General features: G+C 37.6%; 1 protein-coding gene across 3 annotated transcripts in view; it reads left to right on the top strand.

The window, feature by feature from the left end:
- The window catches only part of SLC33A1 (solute carrier family 33 member 1), a 56,579-nt gene extending 40,019 nt beyond the window's left edge, over positions 1-16,560 (top strand). Inside the window, exons 2-7 of one of the 3 annotated variants that reach the window (XM_023621171.2) lie at positions 3,577-3,767; positions 7,800-7,984; positions 8,254-8,371; positions 10,420-10,635; positions 11,761-11,956; positions 13,280-16,560. In XM_023621171.2, coding sequence (XP_023476939.1) covers positions 3,577-3,767; positions 7,800-7,984; positions 8,254-8,371; positions 10,420-10,635; positions 11,761-11,928 — 878 coding nt within the window. In that variant the 3' untranslated portion in view covers positions 11,929-11,956; positions 13,280-16,560. Of the gene's footprint in view, positions 1-3,576; positions 3,768-7,799; positions 7,985-8,253; positions 8,372-10,419; positions 10,636-11,760; positions 12,763-13,279 lie in introns of those variants that run through there. The other 2 variants (XM_070239213.1, XM_070239214.1) reach the window with 2 other exon arrangements.
- Positions 16,561-23,433: the final 6,873 nt, after the last annotated feature.

Below are 23,433 nucleotides of genomic sequence, written 5' to 3'. Positions count from 1 at the left end.
CTTGTTTCTTGTAGTTGATTTCCAGTTTTGTAGCATTGTGGTTGGGAAAGATGCTTGATATGGTTTCAATGTTCTTAAATTTATTGAGGCTTGCTTTGTTTCCCAACATATGATCTATCTTTGAGAATGTTCCGCGTGCACTTCAGAAGAATGTGTATTCTCCTGTTATTGGATGGAGTGTTCTATATATATTTACTAAGTCAATCTGGTCTACTTTCTCACTTAATTCCATTATTTCCTTGTTGACTTTCTGTCCAAATGATCTATCCATTGATGTAAGCGGGGTGTTAAGATCCTGTACTGTTATTGTGTCATTAATATCTCCTTTTAGGTCAGTTAAGAATTGCTTTATGTGTTTTGATGTTCCTGTGTTGGGTGCATATATATTTATAAGTGTTATGTCCTCTTGATGGAGTGTCCCTTTCATCATTATATAGTGCCCCTCTTTGTCCCTCATTGTCTTTTTTATCTTGAAGTCTACTTTGTCTGCTATAAGTTTGTCAATACCTGCTTTCTTTTCTTGGAGTTTAGCTTGGAGTACCATCTTCCATCCCTTCACTCTGAGCCTGTGTTTGTCTTTAGAACTGAGATGTGTTTTCTGGAGGCAGCATATTGTTGGGTCTTGTTTTTGAATCCATCCAGCTACTCTATGTCTTTTGATTGTTGAATTCAGTCCATTTATATTTAGAGTGATTATTGATGTATGAGGGCTTAATGCTCCCATTTTATCACTCATTTTCTGGTTTCTGTATTTCCCTTGTTTCTCATCCTGTGTATTTTGGACTGCTAATTCGGTTTGGTTCCTCTCTATGATGGTTTTCTCAGTTTTCTCCTTATTTATCATTTATGTGTTTGTTCTGATTTTTTGTTTAGTGGTTATTGTGAGGTTTTTATAAAAGATCTTGTAGGTGCTGGCCCCATGCCGAGTGGTTAAGTTTGAGCACTCTACTTCAGCAGCCTGGGGTTCACAAGTTAGGATCCTGGGCACATATCTACACACCACTCATCAAGCTGTGCTGTGGAGGCATCCCACATAGAAGAACTACAATGACCTACAACTAGGATATACAGCTGTGTACTGGGGCTTTGGGGAGGAAAAAAAAGCAATATTGGCATCAGATGTTAAGCTCAGGGCCAGTCTTCTTCACCAAAAAGAAAAAGAAAGTTTGAAACCCCGTCCCACCACTCTGTGTCTTTTGATTGGAGAATTCAATCCATTTACATTTAAAGTGATTATTAATATTTGAGGGTTTAATACTGCCACTTTATTTCTTGTTTTCTGGTTGTTCTGTATTTCCATTGTTTCTCTTCCCTTGTATTTATGAGTGCCATTTCAGTTTGGTGGTTGTTTTTTGTGATGTTTATCTGAGTTTTCTCTTTATTTATGAATTGTGGCTCTGCTCTGATTTTTTGTTTAGTGATTACTTTGAGGCTTGTATAAAAGATCTCGTAGATGATATAGTCCATTTTCCTGATAGCCTCTGATCTCCATTGGCCTAAGCAGGTTCCATCCCTTTCCTCTTCCTCTTCTGAGTTATTGTTGTGATAAGTTATTCTGTTTTTTGTTGTGAGTTTGTGACTAAATTGAAGTGTTTATAGTTATTTTTGATGCTTTCCTTCCTCTTATCTTTTATGTTGTAATTGTTTCCTGACCTGTTCTCATAGAAAGTTGCAGTTTTCTGAGTTTTTCTGCCTATTTACCTGTTTGCTTAAGGCTTTGTAAACGCTTTTTTCTTTCAGGTGTGAGGGCCTTCTTGATCATTTCTTGCAGGAGGAGTCTTATGATGGATTCCCTCAGCTTTTGTTTGTCTGGGAAAGTTTTTATTTCTCCATCATATCTGAAGGATATTTTCACTAGATAGAGTATTCTTGGCTGAAAGTTTTTGTCTTTCAGAATTTTGAATATATCATTCCATTCTCTGCTAGCTTGTAAGGTTTCTGCTGAAAAATCCACTGAAAGCCTGATAGGGGTTTCTTGTAGGTTATTTTCTTCTTTCTTGTTGCCCTTAATATTTTTCCTTTGTCATTTACTTTTGCCCATTTTACTAATATATGCCTTGGAGAAGGTCTTTTTACATTGATGTAAATAGGAATTCTATTAGCTTTATTTACATGTAATTCTAGCTCCTTCCCCAGGTTTGGGAAGTTCCCCTGTCTTATTTCTTTGAACAAGCTCTCTGCTCCTTTCTTACTCTCTTCTCCCTCTGGAATAACTATAATGCATATGTTGCATTTACTGATTGAGTTAGATATTTCTCAGAGAATTTCTTCATTTCTTTTTAGTCTTAATCGTCTCTCCTCCTCCACCTGGAGCATTTCTATTTTTGTGTCCTCCAGGCTGTTAATCCTGTCCTCCATAATATCAGCTCTGTTTAAGCACTGCAGATTTTTCTGTATCTTGTTCATTGTGTTTTTCCTCTCTAGCATTTCTTATGGTTTTTCAACCTCTTTTGTGAAGAATTCTCTTTGTTCATTAATTTTATTCCTGATTTCATTGGACTGTGTTTCTGAGTTTTCTTGTAACACATTGAGTTTTTTTTATGATAGCTATTTTGAATTCTCTGTCATTTAGATTGTAAATTTCTGTGTCTTCAGGTTTGATTTCTGGGTGTTTTTCTTTCTCCTTGGGGTCTGGATTATTAACATACCTCTTCATACTATTTAATGGTACTGATTTATGCCTTTGAATAGTGATAGCATCTGCTCGCAGATTCCACCTGCCGCCACTAGGGAGGAGGGCAGGAGCTGTGTGTTCTGAGCCTGCTGTGGTCACTGGAAGCTGTGCCTGTCCGAACCTGGGCCACTCCTTGGGACCACAGCTGCCCTGTGGGCTCTCCCACCAAATGGGAAAGCGATCATGGGCGGGGCTCAGGGCTGCTGCTGCCTGCTCCCACAGTCCCGGCAAACCATGCTCCTACCTTTGAGGCTGCAGCAGTACTATGGGTGTTCTCAGCAGCTGGGAACTTGTTCACCTGAGTGCACAGATCCACCATTGTCTCTTCCTAGGCAGCACCGGCCATTGTGCTTGGTAGGGGATGCCTCCCCACTGCATCTGAGCCTGAGCCACTCCTTGGGACTGTGGCGGCACTGTGTGCTCTCCCACCAAGTGGGAAAGTGGCCATGCAGGGGCTCAGGGCTGCCGGCACCTGTTCCCACAGTCATGCCAAGGCACTCTCCCACCCTCGGGGCCACAGTGGTGCTAGGGGCACTCCAGCAAGGAGAGCAGTTGCATGTTTGCACAGGGCTGCCAGGGGGCCAGAGAGTGCTCACCTATCTCCACCTTCTCCCGGGGGTAGTCCATCCACCTTCAGATGTATAGCTGCACGGGTCTCTCTCGCCTCCTGTTGTGCTGCGTGGGTATCTTCCGTTGATCAGTGAATGTCCATTTAGTTATATTTCGAAGGGGGAGAGATAAAGGAAACAGCTCACTCCACCATGTTGTTGATGTCACCACCAAGAAAATATTTTTTTTCTTTTCACAAATTTTACTTGAGTGAAAGTTATATACAGAATTACTTAGTATCAATGAAGATATGTCATTTCAAAAGTTACAGATTTAATCATTTGTAATTTCAGATTTCCTTTTTTTCTGGGGAACTGTATTTTTGATAACAACAACTTTAGTTGCTCTTCTGAAGAAAGAAAACAAAGAATTATCTGTTGAAAAAGAAGAAACCCAGGGGATCTCAGATACTTACAAGCTACTATTTGCAATTGTAAAAATGCCAGCAGTTCTGACATTTTGCCTTCTAATTCTAACTTCAAAGGTAAGAGATTTATAAAGCAAATTTAGCGTTCTGTTATAATTACCAATATCAGGGGAAACTTTCCTTGCCTTTTCATATTATAAGTCCCTTCCCACTACTATTAGAATTTAACAATAAAAACCAGTATTTTCAGTTTATTAAATGTGTTTTAAAGGTGTGATGATATCAGATATAATTTCAAAATTAGCTTAATGTCTTGGTGTCTTGAAAAGAATTGTGCCAACTTGAAGTACTTCTAATAAATCTGAATTTTATTTAATGAATGCTATTAATGCTTGGTATGGAAATGAATGCCTTGAAAAAATAATAGCTCTCTATTGTTATAATAAGTATTCATTTAATGTCAGAGGTAGTAAAATTATTTACTTAGAATGTGATTTACAAAAATATGAAAATTTGTGAATGTTAGAAGTCTATTTAAAAATCAGTTGAATTATTTTTTCAAATGTTGGAAGGAAATATATCAGAAATAAACAAAGATTTTGGTGATATTTATTTTGTTCTGTATGTTTTCTGTATTAAGATGTCCTAATTTTATAGTTCTAAAACATTTTAAAGACATTATACTAGAAGGAAGGTAAGTATATTCTGGTATAGTGAGCTGTTGCTAGTGTTGGAATTAATATTCCTAAAATCTGAAATCATTTACAAGATTTTCATATTACATATTGACCCTATCTATATAAACACTTTACGTCTGTCTTTTGACAACCCTGAAGTAAAAGTCGTAGCTTCATTTTTGCAGTAGTGAGATTTTCCTCCTCTCTAGTGATAGAGAGGATCAAACTTTAAAAAAAACGTGAGGAAGGTTTAAACTTAGGAACTTAAGATTCAAGTTTATGAAATGCTAAAAGGTTCAAGGAAGATAATATCTAATTACATCCTTTAGAGGTAGCCACTGGTAACATTTTTGGTGTATTTCCTTCCAGCCCCCTTTATATATATGTTTGTGTGCGCATGCGTGCATGTGTGCATGCATATACTTTATATATGTAAGTATAACCAATAAATTATCAGCAAATTAATGTTAATAATATGTATTATTTATATAAACACAAATACTTTAAAAGTAGAATTAGATTAGACCATATGTAATTTTTTATCTTGTTTTTGTCTTATTTTTCCGTATTCCTGTATCATTGAATAATAGTTGAAAATATATTTTTTAATAGCTGTATAATTGTCACAGTGTATAGATGTGCCATAATTTACTCAATCATTTTCTGTTGTATGTTTAATTTGCTTATGGTTTTTAATTATAAAAATTCACTATTGAATATTTTTGTTCATGAATCTTTCTTGAATGCTCTGAATATTTCCTTCCAATAAATTATTAAATGGGCATTTAGTGGATCAATGAATATAATTGTTAAATTGTTTTCTAAAAGATTATGATAATTTATGCTATCTACAGCAACGTATAAAGAGGTGCTTCAATTTCAGAGTCTAGAATGCCGTGCTCCCCTTTTAAACCAAGCCTCACCAAAAGAAACGTCTCTCCTAACTTTTAATACCATAGATTAGTTTTCCTTCCTTTTGAGTTTTATATAAATGGAATACCCAGTATATGTTCTTATGTCTGGCTCTTGTATTTTTTCACTCAACATTATATTTGTATAATTTATCCATATTGTTATTTATAGCAATAGTTTGTTTATTGCATTGGTTATATTATTCCATTGTATGCATATGCTGCAATTTATTTATCCATTCTTTCAACAGATTTTTAGGTTATTTCTACTCTGGGACTATTATGAATAGTGCTTCTGTGAACATTCATGTACATTACTTTTGGTGAACATAGGTGCACATTTCTGATGGATAAATACCTAGGAGTACAATTGCTGGGTCATAAGAAATGCATAGTATATACTGCCAAGCAGTTTTCCAAAGTGATGTTTCAGTTTTCCCCACCATTAGCAATGTCAAAGAGTTCCAGTTGTTTCACAGCCTTGAAAACACATGTCTTTTTTTGAGGAAGATTAGCTCTGAGCTAACTACTGATAATCCTCCTCTTTTTGCTGAGGAAGACTGGCCCTGAGCTAACATCCATGCCCGTCTTCCTCTACTTTATACATGGGATGCCTACCACAGCATAGCTTTTGCCAAGTGGAGCCATGTCTGCACCTGAGATCCAAACCAGTGAACCCCAGGTCGCCGAGAAGTAGAACATGCAAACTTAACCGCTGTGCCATCAGGCCAGCCCCGAAAACACATATCTTGTCTTTTCAATTTTAGTCTTTCTAATGGGTGTGTTGTAGCATCTCATTATGGTTATAACTTGCACTTCCTGGATGACTAAAGAAGTTGAGTACCTTTTCATATGGTTATTGGCCATTTGAATGTCCTGAGTTGCCTTTTTCTTTAAATTTGTAGGATTTTTATTTTTTATATATCCTGGATATGAGTTTTTTGTTAGATATGTGTATTATAAATATCTCCCATTTTCCCACTTTTTTTTTTTTTCCCTTTTTCTCCCCAAAGCCCTCCAGTACATAGTTGTATATTCTTCGTTGTGGATCCTTCTAGTTGTGGCATGTGGGACGCTGCCTCAGCGTGGTTTGATGAGCAGTGCCATGTCCGCGCCCAGGATTCGAACCAACGAAACACTGGGCCGCCTGCAGTGGAGTGCGCGAATTTAACCACTCAGCCACAGGGCCAGCCCCCCATTTTCCCTCTTTTAAGACTAAGTAAATGTTGAAGTCAGTTTGTATATCTAATTTTTACAAAGAGAATGGGTGAAATATAAGTGAAATTCTTTTCTGGACTTAAGTAAAATATCTTTGACCTTTAACTTTTTTCTTACGGTGAAATTTGGAGCTCTTTGGCTCCATTCCAAGAAGTTAAAGTATATAGTATTTATCGTTTCTTTTTAAAAAAATTCTTTTTAACTTGATATAATTTCACAGTTACTGAAAACTGACTTATGTAGTTGAATGAATTCCCTTATGTCTTTATCCAAATTCTTTAATTGCTAACATTATCTCCACTTTCTTTATTCTGCAAATTTGTGCTCTATTACACATTTCCTCTGAAATATTTGAGAGTGATTTATCTTTAATTATAATGTACAACTTTTATAACTTTATTTTTTTCTGGCCAGGGATCCAATCCAGGATCACACATTGCATTTAGTTGGTATGAGCCTTTCTCTGTCCTTCATGACCTGTACGTGTTTAAAGAATACTGGCCAATTGTTTGGTAGAATGGCTGGCCTTCCATTTGTGTTTGTCCAATGTTTCTGTATGTTTAGGTTCAGGGTATGCATATGTGGCAGGAATACCACAGAAGTGAAATGGTGACACCTTCAGGGAATTAGGTCAGGAGCCATATCATGTCCCCTTATAGCCCATTAACTGTTATTGTTAACTTTGATTACTTTGTTCACCCATTATCAAGTTACTATTTTTCCTTTTGTAATTAAAAACTAATTTATAGGGAGACGCTTTGAGACTAAGTATTTTATTTCACCTCAAACTTTTACCCACTACTTTGAGTATCCTTACCCTTTGTTGTTATTTTTAAGTACTGATCTAACTGTACTCTTTCTTCCCCGCATTTCATTCAACTTCTCAGATACAGTGTTTTCTCAGATTTACTTTTGAAATTATCACCAGTCTGAAATCATCAAAAATGTGTATATGTGGCAGTGATTCTTCATTTTAACCAGAGTTATTTGGAGTCAAAGGCTTTTCTTTTAAACTTAAAACATACAAATCAGTAATTTTGGATTTGGACACTGTTTATCAGAACAGATTAAACTTCTCGGAATGGAAGTTTAGTTGTGATTAAAGCTGTCTGCAGTTCCTAAGAGTGCTGAATTCAGTTGTGTTCACTGAATATTGTCGGTCGATGATAGGGCAGAGTGTGCCTTCTGGAACTCAGTGGTTGCCCCAGATGTGATAATGTGACACTTACTTATAACTGGCACGGGTCAGTGATGAGATTGAGGTTCTTGAGAACTTACATGTGCTTGAGGAAAATATTTCATAAGTCACAAATTAAAATATTTTTTTTGTTTTTATATTGCAGATTGGTTTTTCAGCAGCAGATGCAGTAACAGGACTGAAATTGGTAGAAGAGGGAGTACCCAAAGAACATTTAGCCTTATTGGCAGTTCCAATGGTTCCTTTGCAGATAATATTGCCTCTGATTATCAGCAAATACACTGCAGGTCCCCAGCCACTAAACATATTTTACAAAGCCATGCCCTACAGGTAAAAACAAAATAAAGCATTACTAAATAAGAAAGGTTAAATGAGGAACGTTCATCAGTATCACTAATGTATGTAGAGTATATACGGAAAAAGGCTTGAAAAGCATCTTTAATTTCAGTGTCATTTATATGTACTTCTATCTCTGTTTAACCTCCTAACAGGTTTTAGATACAGGCTTCTTTCAGATAGTAGGCACACAGATTTCTGTTTTTGCTGTTGTTTTTTAACCTAAATGGAAGTCAATTTCATGTTTCCTTCTTTTTCTGCAGATTGTTGCTGGGATTAGAATATGCTCTGCTGGTCTGGTGGACTCCTAAAGTAGAACATCAAGGGGGATTCCCTGCGTATTACTACATTGTAGTGCTGCTGAGTTACGCATTACATCAGGTAAGCGTGCTGTGGTTTTCTCAAGAAGGAAACTATTCTATGTAAAATAAAGAAGAAACTTTTCCACAGTTGCCTTAAAATAATGATAATAAATTTTAAGATTGAAGTACTAGTCTTACACTGAAGAAATTATTTGGTGGTGAACTTTAAACCTTGTGGCTTTTGATTTCATGAGTTCTGTTTATGGGAAGAGTTCCTTCTTCATTCATTTCGTTGTTTTGGTCATTCAACAAGTATTTGTTACATTTTAGAATTTATTCCAAATCTAGTAACTCTACTCTGGCTAAGTATCCATTGGTGGATCTCTAGATTTGGGTTCTTTCTTCTATCCCTGATATTTTTTCTTTCTGAAAGTATTGAGAAATAATGATGGGTTAGAAGTCCCAGGTTTTTGGTTTAGATTCTGTATTGAAAGCTATGACTTGTCTTTGTGCTTTTGGAAGATATGTGTTAATCTGCTTTTTCTTTCTTTATTAAATATCTTCGTAATCCCTAAAAGAAGTGGATCTCCACTTTGCCCTAGCCTCGCCCAGGCCACTGTTGCAGAATGGAGTGCTGTTCTGGGGCGTGTGATTCGAGTGGATGGCAGATGCCCCGCACTAACCGTTGTTCTCAGCTGCAGTTGTTGCTAACGTGTTTCACTTTGGATGTTTCCATGGAACCTAGTTTAAACTCTTTGAAAGTTAGATTTACCAACTCCTCACTTTGTTTTTAACTGAAATGTAACAATATGGCTACCAGGTAATCTCAATAATTTTTTGCGTACAATTATATCACTTAGGAGAATTCCGTAGTGGATTATGTCTGACTAACTGTATGTTTGTAAAATTATTGAGGCTAAGGTGTCAAATATAATTTTTTCTGTTTTGCACATACTTAGTTAATGCTAGGCACCAAATAAAGTTAAAAGAAGTGCTTTAGCTTAGTAAATGCTTTACCATCTGTGTAAGTGAAGGAAAACTATGATGGAGTAGTCCAAAAATCATGAGTTTGGCTTTGGATTCCATTAGAGAATTTCCCAAAGTGTAGTCATTGAAACTCACATCACCAGATACTTTGTGAAAAAAGGTACAAGACCAACTAAATTGGAGAAATGAAACATGACATAACCCTTTTTTATGCATCATCTTGATCACTTCCTCAGCAAACATTAAGTGGACACCGATTCCAAACTAGAAACCATTCTAAGTACTAAAATATGACAGTGATAAATCATGCCCAAATCCTGCCCTTAAGGAGTTTGTATCATAGAGGCTTTCAGAAGGCCTGCAGTGAGAGGGACCTGTTTAATTTTGTGTGGCTTAGTGTTTCTGAGTCTTATTTAATGTTGGAACTCTTCTTTCTGTGACCATCAATGGAACAGTATTCAAAGGAGTGCTATTTTGGAAATATGACTTGTTTCCATGTGCCCACGGAAGGTTAATTCTTGCCTGTTAAGCACTTTTTGCCTCTGAACTGTCTCTTCAGTTTGTCACATAAATTTTGAAATGTTATTTTTCTTCTATATATGTAGAAGAAAATTATATATATAAATGTAATTATATATTCATGTTCCTTTGAATATTTATTACATGTATAATACATGCATATAAATATTTGCATACATGTGTATATGGTATATTTAAGTATAATACAAATATGGAGTTTTGCTTATTGCTATATGCATCCCTCAATGCCACTGCATCTGTCATTTTCTCTCTTGAGCCTTCCTTGACCTCTTGGGTAGAATTAACTCTCATTTATTTAGGCCCCAGTAACATGATGTGTATACTTCTATTTACAGTACTTACTGCATTTCATCATAATTATTTATTCCCTATTTTCCAAGCCTAAGAAATAAATACTTCAAGGGCCAGAGGGACTGTGTCTTACTTATCTTTGTATTGCCATGATCTGGCCTACAGTGGGTGATCAATACATGTTTGTTGACTTGAGTTTAAAAAGGGTCATGAAAATTTATTTTCAGGTTTATGATTTCCGTGTCCTTAATTCAGACTACAGCTTTACAAAGTCTCGTCACACTAAAGATGCTTCTGTTTTCCCCATAGGTTACATTGTACAGCATGTATGTTTCCATAATGGCTTTCAATGCGAAAGTTAGTGATCCACTTATTGGAGGAACATACATGACCCTTTTAAATACTGTGTCCAATCTGGGAGGAAACTGGCCTTCTACAGTAGTTCTCTGGCTGGTAGATCCCCTCACAGTGAAGGAGTGTGTAGGAGCATCCAATCAGAACTGTCGAACACCTGATGCTGTTGAGGTAAGTGCATTGTAATTTTAGACAATATTAAGATATTAATTTTCTTGTTTCACCTCTAGAATACTATATCTTTCTTTAAAAATCACATCTGCCCTTAGTTTCTAGTGTAGAAATCTACATATCTTTTCCTTTCCTATCATAACTGAGGGTTGTAACACACTCAGATCAGAAAGTGGCTCATGGGGGCCGGCTCCGTGGCCAAGTGGTTAAGTTTGTGCGTGCCGCTTTGGCAGCCCAGGGTTTTGCCGGTTTGAATCCTGGGCGCGGACATGGCACTGCTCATCAAGCCATGCTGAAGGCGACGTCCCCCATGCCACAACTAGAAGGACCCACAACTAAAAATACAAAACCATGTACTGGGGGGCTTTGGGGAGAAAAGGAAAAATAAACAAAATCTTTTTTTTAAGTAAAAAAAAGAAACAGTAGCTCACTTGAAGGTGTTTCTTAGCATAGGAGGAGCAATCTCTCCTCCACCTTGAGGGTCACTGTCCTACACCATAGGCACTTAATAAAAGCATAATTAACAGCTAAGTTTTATAATGATAGAAAAAGAGAAATTCCATTAGCTATTCATATAACAATTGTAACTAGAACCAAATGGTTGGTAGTTTGTTGATAAATTATTTCAAAGTAACATTAGCCCATCTCTAGAGTAGATTCATTGGAAACTTCTTCACATTTCCAAATATGAAAAGCTGTATCTTGAAAATGAGTATTTTGTACAGCAAGAGCTGAAAGTGGTTTTTCATCCTGTTAGTAGCATTAGAGAGATTCAGATACATTAAGATGTTTTGCCATTTGAAGTGATGAAATGTTGATTCTTTTTTCTCTTTTTTTGGTGAGGAAGAGTCTCTCTGAGCTAACTTCTGTGCCAATCTTCCTCTATTTTTTGTATGCGGGTCGATGCCACAATATGGCTTGACCTGTGGTGTTGGTCTGAACCCATGAACCTGGGCCACCAAAGCAGAGCACAGTGGACTGAACCACTCCACCACAGGGTCAGCCCCTTAAAGTGTTTGAACAAAAGTATTTTGACTAATCCTTTAAATTACAAAGTAAAAACATATAAGTTGCCGAATACTTCCATTTTGAAATTGTGGAATAATTATTATTTTACTTTTACAGCTTTGCAAAAAACTTGGTGGCTCGTGTGTTACAGCATTGGATGGTTATTATGTGGAGTCCATTATTTGTGTTTTTATTGGATTTGGTTGGTGGTTCTTTCTTGGTCCAAAATTTAAAAAGCTACAGGATGAAGGACCATCTTCGTGGAAGTGCAAAAGGAGCAATTAGTGCATTCACTGCTGGACATTCTACAAAGGTAACCATACTCTGGGTTAATTCAGAGAGCTGTAAGAGTCAGTGCACAGGAGTATAAAATATTATTTTAAACAAGGAAATTATCAATATAAAATGCCAAATGGTTAAAAAATAGAGACCTCTCTGTGTATTTGATTATACTTTTCCTTGCCTTGTTGATATATTTAAAGTTTACTTAAGGTCAGGAAATTGGTCCTAAAACAACTCTTCTGGCCTTGTTATTTGATTTATGTGTTTTTAATTTGCTGACCAAAGTATGTTTTAAGCTGCACTGCAGTCATCATGGGGGGTAACCATGCAGTCAAGTATTGTTATCAGTACCTACGTTGAGCTGTATTTGAAATTTTGGTAAAATACATTAAATGGAATAGAGCTTGATGTTCAGGTATGAGCTACAAGGAGTCTGCCCTTGTTGGCCATTAAATCTTATTTTGAATTGCAAATTGGTGAAATTCTATGTAGGCTACTGAAATGCCAGTTTAGTTATTTTTCTGACCATAACCACATTGTACTAATGAATCTGTTAAAAAGACTATTTTAAATGTATTTCCTGCTTTTGTAAGCATTAAAGATTTATAAGAAGATTATTCAGACTATTTTTTATAAAATGAAAGCTGTGATTTTTAATTTATTGATTCCCCTGCCTCCTTTCTTTTGGAAGATATTTTGATTCCTTGTTACCTTAAAGCTTACGTATGTTTTTGTCATAAGTGCTTTGTGGCACACAGACAGCTCATGAGGGATCAAATTTAGTGTGGTATGTATGTTCATGGCAAAGTTTTGAAAATAAAAAACGTTTTTCTTCAAGTAGTGTTTTTTTAATTACTGAGAAAAAAACAGTAAAGCTTTTCGATTAATTAAAATTTACATGAGTAATACCGTAATTGTAGAAACTAATGCTTTAAAGAGAGAAACAAAGACATTTTGTGCCTTTGACAAATTAAATCATGTGGTGGAAGAATGTTTCTTAATTAAGCACTTTACTAGTGAGAAAGATCTCACAATTACTTTATACCAAATCAGGTACTGTATTTCCACTTATTAAAACACAACCTTCTGTTTATAAACTATAGTTTCCAGTGGAGAATTGCTGTCCCAGGAGAATTAAGCTTTTGAGTTCTTTAGCAGCTTCCAACATGTAATGTATACCTGGTAGTAAGGTTCTTTGCATATTTTGTGTTGTGTATTACTCTGACTCTTTAGAGATTATAGAATTCCTTCAAAAGTTAGAGAAAAAGAGAGATTAAGTTGAGTCTTACTTAGTAATTTTGTCTTTGTGGGCAAATATGTACTAACTCCTGATTTTGTTAATTTTATAACATAGGTTGAATTGTAGAGTGGGGTTTTTATAAGTTATGGAGGATAAAATGGGTGGGAGGAAATGGCACAGCGTCTGAAGGAAGACGACGTGGTGGTCTCTAGCACTCACGCACTGCCCTTGGAAGGCCTCTGTGGGCGTCGGTGTCAGATCCTGAAGAATGCCCTCAAGAGTCATCCGAGAGGAGGCAGCCACACTCAGCCACAGACTGCAGTACTGTGCCACAAAGGTTGTCTATTATCTTGTGTTATAATGAAAATGTTGCTTGAATAAAAAAAAAACCCACTTAATTCTTACATGTGAAATGTATTTTGACTTTTAATTTTTGGATTAAGAAGCTCACATTGCCATAATTACCTTTTATTTCTTCCCCATTCATAATACAAATTATACATACTTTCAAATATAGTTTGAAGTCTGTAAATCTTTAATGACTTGAACTTTTAAGACATATTTTAAGCCTTTAACTATAAGATGAAAGCTCCTAGCTGCGTTTGTTCTAGAAATGAGCAGTTGTTTGAATTGTGGTCATTTGGTTATTTGGGCACATGGTTGTAATGCATGCCAAAAAGGACATGTTACTACTACGTGCAGCCACAGAGTGTCTACTGACCACTCATGGCTCCTTACAGACCGTCTGCCTGAATCTGAGAGTCTGTTCCTTGTACATCAGTAGTATCAGAAAACACTACCTATTTTTGTGTGTGTTTTCTTTACTGATAGATCCTGATAAACTCTACCCTCCAGTATAAGCATTCGCTCCTCCAGTTAAGGTATTATGTACATACTGGCTAATACCAGATGTGAACATACATCTCTTTATGTCAGTATCTCCCTGTGTACATTGGTTGCAGCCTGCATACATCTCATTTAAGTTTGAAAAGTTCTTATAAGATTAGGTAAGACTAAGACTAAAAACTCCCTCCTTTGTAAATATTTTAATTTTGCTTGATCAATCATAAAAAATGTGTTCAAGCTCTAAAATAGATTTCTCTATTTTTTATATTAAACCTTTGAAATCTAAACTACTGTTTGATTTCATCCCTTCATTGTAAGCATTTTTATTCTAAAACGATGTCAGTGAGGCCTTGACACCCCTGAATTGCTTGCAAAACTCTGGATATGTTAACTTTTTGTTTTTATGGCAAGAGCTCTTGTTAAAATCTTAAATGGGGGCCAGCCCATTGGTGCAGTGGTTAAGTTCACATGCTCCGCTTCAGTGGCCCAGCGTTCGCTGGTTCGGATCCTATACACTGCTTGTCAAGCCATGCTGTGGCAGGTGTCCCACATATAAAGTAGAGGAAGATGGGCACAGAGCAGGGCCAGTCTTCCTCAGCAAAAAGAGGAGGATTGGCGGCAGATGTTAGCGCAGGGCTAATCTTCCTCAAAAAAATAAAATAAAATCTTAAATGGACTGTGATCCAAAAAAGTGTGAAAGCCATGGCCTTATCAAATGTGGGCTGTACTGTGAATTGTAATGCACTTGAAATAACAGTTGTGAAACTAATTATTTAAAGCATCCTGAAAACAATGTTAAAAGAAAAATCTATGATGAAAACTGGACAGTCTCTGCATTTGTAGCATTGCACTTGAACCTTGAAGGGATTAGAGCAGATGAGACATTAACTGGTAGAAGAGAGACATAAGGGTGGATTATATCCTACAAAAGACATAATTTAGTCATTTAATCCTTTTTTCTGTGAATAACTTCTATTTTGCCTTGTTAACAGAAACCCAAAACAGTAGACATGGTTTTATATTAAAGGGTTGTGATCATTATTTAATAAAACAGAAGACCAGATTTGTTTTCGTATTCAGAATGAGTAAAAGTATATAACACAGACCCCGCTAAAAATAAAGAGCCAACACGTTGGGAACATTCCATGCAGATTTCCAAAATGTGTTTTACCTTAGCATTGGAAACAGAAAATAAACTTAAAAAAATTCCATTATAACTAGGATTGATATACTTAATCGCCATTTTAGTCACAGAAGGGAAGGTGATGAGGTGTATTGTAACTACAAGACTCTTTAACCAGTGTCTTTGGTAGATAGTGAGGCATAGTTATTTGATTTTCTCTTAGAAGATTTAAAGGACCGATTATAGACTTGGTTCTTTTCCACTTCAGCTTAGTCTCTGCTGGATCGGACAGTGCCAGATTTTAACGTAATCGCTGTTTAGTTTCAGCCTGAGGGCCTTTCTGTTTCCTCTCTGTCAAAACTGCTGTAGGAGTCTTCCTTTCTGAGTTGTTAGTAAGGCACAGTGGGCGTGGAGAGCGCCGTCTCCCTCCCCGAACGTTGCTTTGGTAGAGGCAGGCCCTGTGTCAGGCAGAGTGGCTCACAGACGGGACTCATGCCCTCTGCCTTGAGCAAACAGAAACTTTTGTTGACTATTGGATTATAAGGATTGCTGTTAAGGACGTCTTTTTTTTTTTATCGTGGAGGGGGCACACATTTTATAGGAAAAGATAGTTTTATGTAGCAGAATGAAAATTTTATGATTAATCATAGTTCCTCTTTAAAAAATTTTGCCAAGTTTATAACTTACAAGATCATATTAAAATATTAGCCATATTAATTTCATAGTTTAGATGAAGTCTTGAAGTGTTGAGAAGGTTGCTACATGTTTTCTATTGTCAATATAGATGTAATTTTGTAACAATTTTGTGTGAAGAATGATTAAATAGCATAACTGAAATGAACAAGGTACTAGTATAATTCTGGGGAAATTATCATAAGTCTCTAAAATTTAGTACCTTAGTCAGTTACAATTAATGTCACTATTATAAAATATAAATATTAAGGCCTCTTATTTTCATCAAAACTACCTTAAATGTTGGGAAAAGTTTACTTTTTATAGCCTAATAGTTAATGAAATTGAATTTTTTTTATCACATGCATCTATAAAATGTAGGAAAACACAAAATTGGGACAAAATTTTGATGTTTTAAAAAGTTTGGCGTATTTGATAAATTGATAGATTACCACTGTCAAGTTATATCAGTGAGTGTATATCTATTGTTGTCCTCAGATTTTGCCTTTGCAAGAATGTCTAAAATTTAAAAAAAATACTCAATGCTGAAATCTGTGATCATTGAGGTCTTTATGAAATTGTTGCACCATGTACAGTTGTGAATTAAAAATGCACAGCACAAAACCATTTCTATTATCATTTTTGGAAGATTGATAGTTTATCATTATTTAAGTCTTTTAGTAATGTGAAATGTTTATTTGGTTAGTTTATTAAAAGATGTACATTAAAGCTTGATATTTATGCAGTGTTTAAATATTTGGAGTATATTTGAAATACATTCTTCAGATTTTTATATAAAGGATTACTTAAATCCTCAAAATGATTGCTTTACAAACAATCTCTAAAAAATAAAACGTTAATGAAGTATTCTTGTTTTCATTTTTAAGTAATAGCCAAATTTACCTTCAAGTCATTCATGTTAACATTATACTAGATTGGCATTATATAATTAAAAGCAAATACAGTAATTTCAAGTTATGTACACTTACCACCAAACCCTTTTTTCCTTTTTATTGAAGCCAGCCTGAATTGTTGGTTGTGTTACTATCTTCTGTTGGTAGCCTGGGTGAAAGGAGACCAGTCAGAGGCCCATCACTGTGTTCTTCAAGAGGAGATAATGTAGGGATAGTCTGGAGTCATCAAGAATTTCACTGGGAAACTTGACTGCAAAACCTCTTATTTTTGAAACATTTGTATTTGGATATTGGCTTCTTCAGTAACAATTTTGAAGAATTTCTTTAAATTAAAGGACAGTTTGGGACTATAGAGAAAATATTTTGTTTCTCCACAAGTTTTCTGAGAAAATTTTACTGAAACTTGGGACCTGTGCTGAAAGAGAAGCCTTCAGACTTAAATTGACTGAATATAGTGGGAACCCATCCAGAGTGTATTAGTTTGCTACGGCTGCTGTAACAAAATACTGCAGACTGGGTGACTTAAACAGCATTTATTCCTCACAGTTCTGGAGGCTGGAAGTCCAAGATCACGGTGGTGGCAGGTTTGGTTTCTCCTGAGGCTTTCTCCTCGGTTGGGAAACTTCCACCTTCTTGCTGTGTCTGCACATGACCTCTCCTCTGTGCATGCAGGTCCCTGATGTCTCATCCTCCTAGAGGGATGTGAGTCCTGTTGGATTAGGGCCCACCCTTAGGACTTCACTTATATGTCATCACCTCCATGAAGGTCCATCTCCAAATGCAGTCATGTCGGAGGTTAGGGCTTCAACCTGTGAATTTTGGTGGGATACAGTTCAGTCCATGGCAGAGATGTTTACTTCTCCAGTACCCACATCTCAAGGGAGGGTGAGACCTGGGACCCTGGAGACCTCTGGGTTGTAAATCTGGAGATTCAAGTCTTGTCTTCCCCTCTAACAACATGTATCTACATTCCAAAGGGTAGGAACCCAGGATCCTTCCCAAGGAGAATTTGTTTACATTAGGAGATAAAATTTCCCTTCCTTTCTCCGGAAGAAAGGAGGGGTTCTGTGCGTCTGTCCTACATGGCCACAGACACTCCTATATGAGGTTCCTCACCTGCAGTACAAACCGCAGGATCTGTAGGCTCTTGGTCTGGTACGCTGCTCTGGCCTGGCGCTGCTCAGTCTCACACGGGAGAGGAGTGGACTGCTGGGGAGCCAGCGTGATTGTCCTCAGGGAGCAATAATTAAATCCACCTGCTCCAGAGACCAAACATTCAGTACAAGATCAGTACACAGAACTTCACAGACATGTTCTTTCTGATGTTTCCTGAAATTGTATTCTGTTTAATTCACATTTTTTGGTTGTGTTATGGTCAGAGGCCTGGAATAATGAAAACCTGCATCTTAGAACAGAGTTCAGTCTCAGGTGATTAGACCTCTTCTCCTAGCCTAAATGGGACAAAGTACCCAAGTAATTCAATTCAAGGTGATGATAAAGTCCACTCCTGTGGGTAGAGGAAATTGTAAATCTATTTCAGTAGTGAGGTGTGAGTTGAGGCAAAAATTAGAAGGTTATGTGAAGAAATCAGACCCTCTCGGGAAATGAAAATGGTTACAAAAGCAGAAAGAAATGACTCTGGGTTAAAAAAGAAAAAAGATAGTGAAACCATTTCAAAATAACACTTTTACAGTTTTTTGAATATTTTTATTAAATTAATAACTTCTGAGAAAAGAGAAAGTAGAGGAGCCAGCCCCATGGCCTAAAGTTCAATGCTCCACTTTAGCGGCCCAGGTTCGGTTCCCAGGTTTGGAACCACACCACTCGTCTGTCAGCAGCCATGCTGTGCTGGCTCACGTAGAACTAGAAGGACTTAGAACTAGAATACACAACTAGGTACTGGGGCTTTGGGGAAAAAGGAGAAGAAAAAAGAAAAACTGGCAACAGATGTTGGCTCAGCGTGACTCTTCAAAAAAAATTAGAAAACTCAGGAGCAAACGAGTCCCCTCTGAGGAGAAAGGAGGGACTGGGGACCCCACAGACGACAGCTCCTCTCATAGAAAAAAAAGAGGATTTTTAAAAACTCATTTCTTTCCAGCCCTCAATGTTTTTTTTTTCCATTGCTGACCAGATACTATCTGCACTAATATACGTGGGTCATAATGTGTATATAGGCAGAGTGTGCAAAAGCTAAGGTTTTGCAGATTATAAACATTGATTTATTAGTGATTTCCTTTTTTACTGCCAGTTTCTAATAAAGAAATTGGAGGAGAGATCAGTTAAAGGCCTTCAGAGTGAGCATGATCTAAACTAGAATAGCAGTACTGGAAAAGGAAAAGGACATGGCTTTGGAGCTTGTGAAGGTGAGCTCCAAGGATAGTTGGGTACTGCAGGAGGCAGGGACGTGAGCTTTTGAGTGGGTGATCGTAGGAATGTTGGCAGAGGGGCAGCTTTGGAAGAGAAGGCCGTTTTCATCAGAAGATGGTAGGATGAGTGTGAATAGAGACTCGTTTCAAGTTTTTTCTAAGGACTTGAGATTTGAGTATTCTTTTGAGTTTAGTGAGTGAGTCAGGGAAATGAGGCTGGTAAGGGTGCAAAGGAGAAAGGGGGCAATTTGCAGGACAAAGTTCTGGAGAAGGCAGAATGAAGATAATAGTGTCCTTTAAAAAATTTTAACATTACTGTAAAAAATTTAATGGTATATTCTTCATTATTCCAGTCCCAATAAAAATAAAAACAGAAGTCAAGAGTTGGCATTTTGTTGTATACACTCATTTTCCTCATAGTGAATAACGAAGTATTTTTTAGATGCTAATTGCCTCTCATCTAGAATTGTACAAAAGCCTTCTGATGATTCTTCCTTACTCTCAGTTCTTCCAACTTATGTCTATATTCCTCACTACAGATATTATTATAGGGTTCTTCCAAAATGCAATTAGAAATTATGAACTCCTTTCTTTAGAACAAATTGCTTCCCCTAAGTGACAAAATCAGTAACCTTCATGATCTTGTCACATATTCCAACACACTGTCCATTGGATATTCCATACACCAGCCACAGTAAGAGAATTCCAGATTTCAAGAACACTGTAAACTCACCCTCCTAATTCAAAGCAATGCCCCATGGGCATTCCTCTAAAATCAGCAGTGGGCTTTTATTCACTCCCTTGTCCGCAGGACCAGACAGTTTCAATAGAAGAAAACAAAGAAAGGCTCTGCCTTGGACAGTTACCAAAACCACAATAGACAGAGATCACAGCAGGTTCCTAGAACAGTAATAATGATAACAGCCAACATTTATTTGATGCTGTCTTCATTCAACATACATTCTAAACTCTTTAAGTAAATTAGCTCATTTAATCTTGAAGGTATCATGGTGATTCCTGTTTTACACAAGAGCAAATAGAAACATGGAGAAGATGAGGGATTTGTCCAAGGTCAGACTGCTAAGGAGGTAGCAGAGTCGGATTCCAGCCAAGGTGGTCTAGCTGCAGAGCCCACACTCTTAAATCACTTGACTGCCAACACTGCGCTCCCAATACCGACTCACCCACCCCACAGCTCAACCTTATTCTGTCCTGCATCTTTTGCACCATCTCTCTTAGCCCTGAAATGATGATGCAATTCCTCATGGAAAAGTTGGAGCTCCTCAGTCTTTTTTCTTTTCTTTTTTTTAATTAAAGATTGGCACCTGAGCTAACAACTGTTGCCAATCTTTTTTTTTTTTTCTTTTCCCCAAGCCCCCCAGTCATAGCTGTATATTCTAGTTGTGAGTGCCTCTGGTTGTGCTATGTGGGACGTCGCCTCAGCACGGCCTGACGAGCGGTGCCATGTCCACGCCCCAGACCTGAAGCAACGAAACCCCGGGCCACGAAAGCAGAGCGCATGAACTTAACCACTCGGCCACAGAGCAGCCCCGGAGCTCCTCATTGTTGAACCAACATTCCAATTTCCTTGGTTCATGCCATCTCCTATACTTCAAATCCTTTTCTTCTTAAAAGTGGCCTTTTATTGAAGATAATTATTTGGCAGAGAGAAGAGTTTTTGCTGGAAGACACATATCATCCTCTGAGACTGGAGAAAAGAAGAATATGAGAGAAAATTAAGAATTTGTTGATGGAGAGGGGAGAGAAGTCAAAATTAGTTTTTTCCAGGTATTTTGGTATAAGTAAATAAAAGGTCAAAAAGAAACCAAAAACTGAGAAGATTCAACAGAAAATGTTTGAGATAGGGATAAGTGCTGAGAAACCAATTGGAAATCAATCGAGGCTAAGTGTAGAGTTCAGATAGTATAAGTCTGAGGTGGGACTAGTCAGTCTAGTTTTCTGACTTTCCCAGCCGTTCTTGGAATCTCAAGAGGGATGCCTTAGCAGTGGTGGAGGGAGCTAGCCATGGTTAGTTGGCCCTATAGATACAGCACAAGGGTGTGGGACCAAGAGATTCTAGGGCAGTAGATCTCAAAGATATTTCTATACTCATGAGACATTCACTCCTAAGAGCATACCCAGTGTTATTTCTAATTCCTGAAGGACTAGCTGTTTTACTGTCTATTTTTCACTCAAGAAAACATACTAGGGTGTAAGAGTAATAATTTCATGTGGAGCAGTTCCCCATTCATTCATTGTATTAGATACCCTTCAAACATGTATGTGCATACACATGTGTGCACACACATTATTTGGACATGTGTAATTTTGGAGAGCAAAATTAAACTTCCCAAATGAGTCTGGTACACCAATGTCATTTGTACCAGTAAGAAAACCACCGATCTACAATATGTAGTTAAGTTGCCCTCTGTAAGATAAAGGATGTTTTTAAAAATTATTTTTAACATTTTATTATGGAAATACTTAAACACATATATAAGTAGATTGGGTAATATACACCCATGCAGAGTTAAATGGAACAATCCACAAGACTGTCCTGACACCAACTGCACAGTTTGAGGGTCCTCAAGAAGTAATTCAAGAACTCACAGAACTTACTGAAAGCTGTTGTATTCATGGCTATGATTTATTACAGGGAAAGGATACAGATTAAAATCTGCCAAGCGAAGACATGCGTGAGGCAGAGTCCAGAAGAGTTCTAAAAGTCGAGATCCCAGTTGTCCTGTCCCTGTGGAATCATGGACAGCATGAACCCCTCCCAGCAGTGATGTGCATGATGGGCATGGAGTATTGCCAACAGGAAAGCTGATCAGAGCCTTGGTGTGCAGCGTTTTTATGGAGACTGCATGGTTAACTGTCCACTTAGCTGAACTCAATCTCCAGTCCCTCTGGAGGTCAATTTGATGCCATGAGACTCGAAGCCCCTTTCAAAACCATTTCTCAATTTGCTATAGCCTTGTGGGTGTCATGGATGTGAGCCTGGTGGGCTTTCAAAGCTAGATGTTTTGGGGCCTCATCTCTCAGGTGCAGGTTTAAAAGATGGGGTGCCTGATGTAGGGTTCAAACCTTTTGCTCCTCAGGGAGAAGTTCCTGGTTTTGAGTTCCCTTCCAATTGTAGGTTGCTGCGCTGGGAGTGGGGTTTATGGTGAGACTGTGTCAGCCTCTCCTACCTGCCTTGATGTGGGTTTTTGTCTCGTTTGCCCGATGAGTAGGAGTCGCTCAGCTAGTTTTTTTTTTCCAGAGGAAATTGTTCCAAATGTAGCTGTAGATTCGGTGTGTCATGGGAGGAGGTGAGTTCAGGATCTTCCTATGTCACCATCTTGAACCAGAACTCTCGTCGTGGTTTTAGTTTGCATTTTCCCCTAATGGCTAGTGATGTTGAATATCCATTCTTCCTCCAAGATCACATTCCTATTGTTTTAGTGAAGGTAGTATCCTGTGGGCCCTCCTAGGAAACATATTCAGATAGTGGATTCTCTGTTTTTATTTAGTGACTCTATTCTAACATTCCAATCTTTCTTTTGATCCATTCCTCAGTATTCTGCCAAGGCAGTTCCAGCACCTCATTTACTCTAGCTACCCTTGTCTCATTGCTTTAAGGAACCATCCCACTTGCCTGGTAGAGCTGGCTCTAGGTGTCCTTCCAAGAATGCCCACTGGCCATATAATCTGCTTGCCTGGTCCAACACCTATAAGATTCACTCCCACAGGGTTTTCCCAGTCCCTGCTGGTACATTAACGCCTGGTTCTCTAATTTTCTCCATGAATAAGATATTTCCTCCTTTCACAGGTTTTGTGTATCTCCACTCAGGTTATGCTGAGACTGACCTTGTTTTGGGCCTGGAAGCATGAGTGAAGGCTGAGCAGATCCCGGAGGCTTTTGGTACAGGAATAAGCTGAAGTTACAAGGAGGCACAAACTGTGATAGGCATAAACAATGAGGCAGATAACAGAGTTACTGGATTTCCTGTGTTTCTACAGCAATAGAATTTTATGTTTGTGGTCCAAGCAAAATTATTACTAGAACATTTTTACACTGAAAAATGTCCTGGTTTTTATCTTAAATTGTTTGGTCACCTTAGTGATAGAGACGAGGGTAAGGAAGCCATTCTCACAGTAGGAAGGAAAAAAAGGAGGAAAGTGTAGATGGAAGAAGGGAAAAAAGCAAGGTCATGTGGTGAAGTCTGAGCAGTAGGAGTCACGGATCCCTGAAGACTGATTCCCAAAGCTGCAGGGCCCTTTCTGTGGGCCTCCCCCCTTTCCCACTTCTGCTCCAGACATTAACACTTGCACAGCTCTCTGACTGGAAAGAAACAAAGCAAAGCT

This window comes from Equus caballus, chromosome 16, assembly GCF_041296265.1.
Source record: "Equus caballus isolate H_3958 breed thoroughbred chromosome 16, TB-T2T, whole genome shotgun sequence".
Lineage (NCBI taxonomy): Eukaryota > Metazoa > Chordata > Mammalia > Perissodactyla > Equidae > Equus > Equus caballus.
This window is presented reverse-complemented; position numbering and strand designations above follow the sequence as displayed.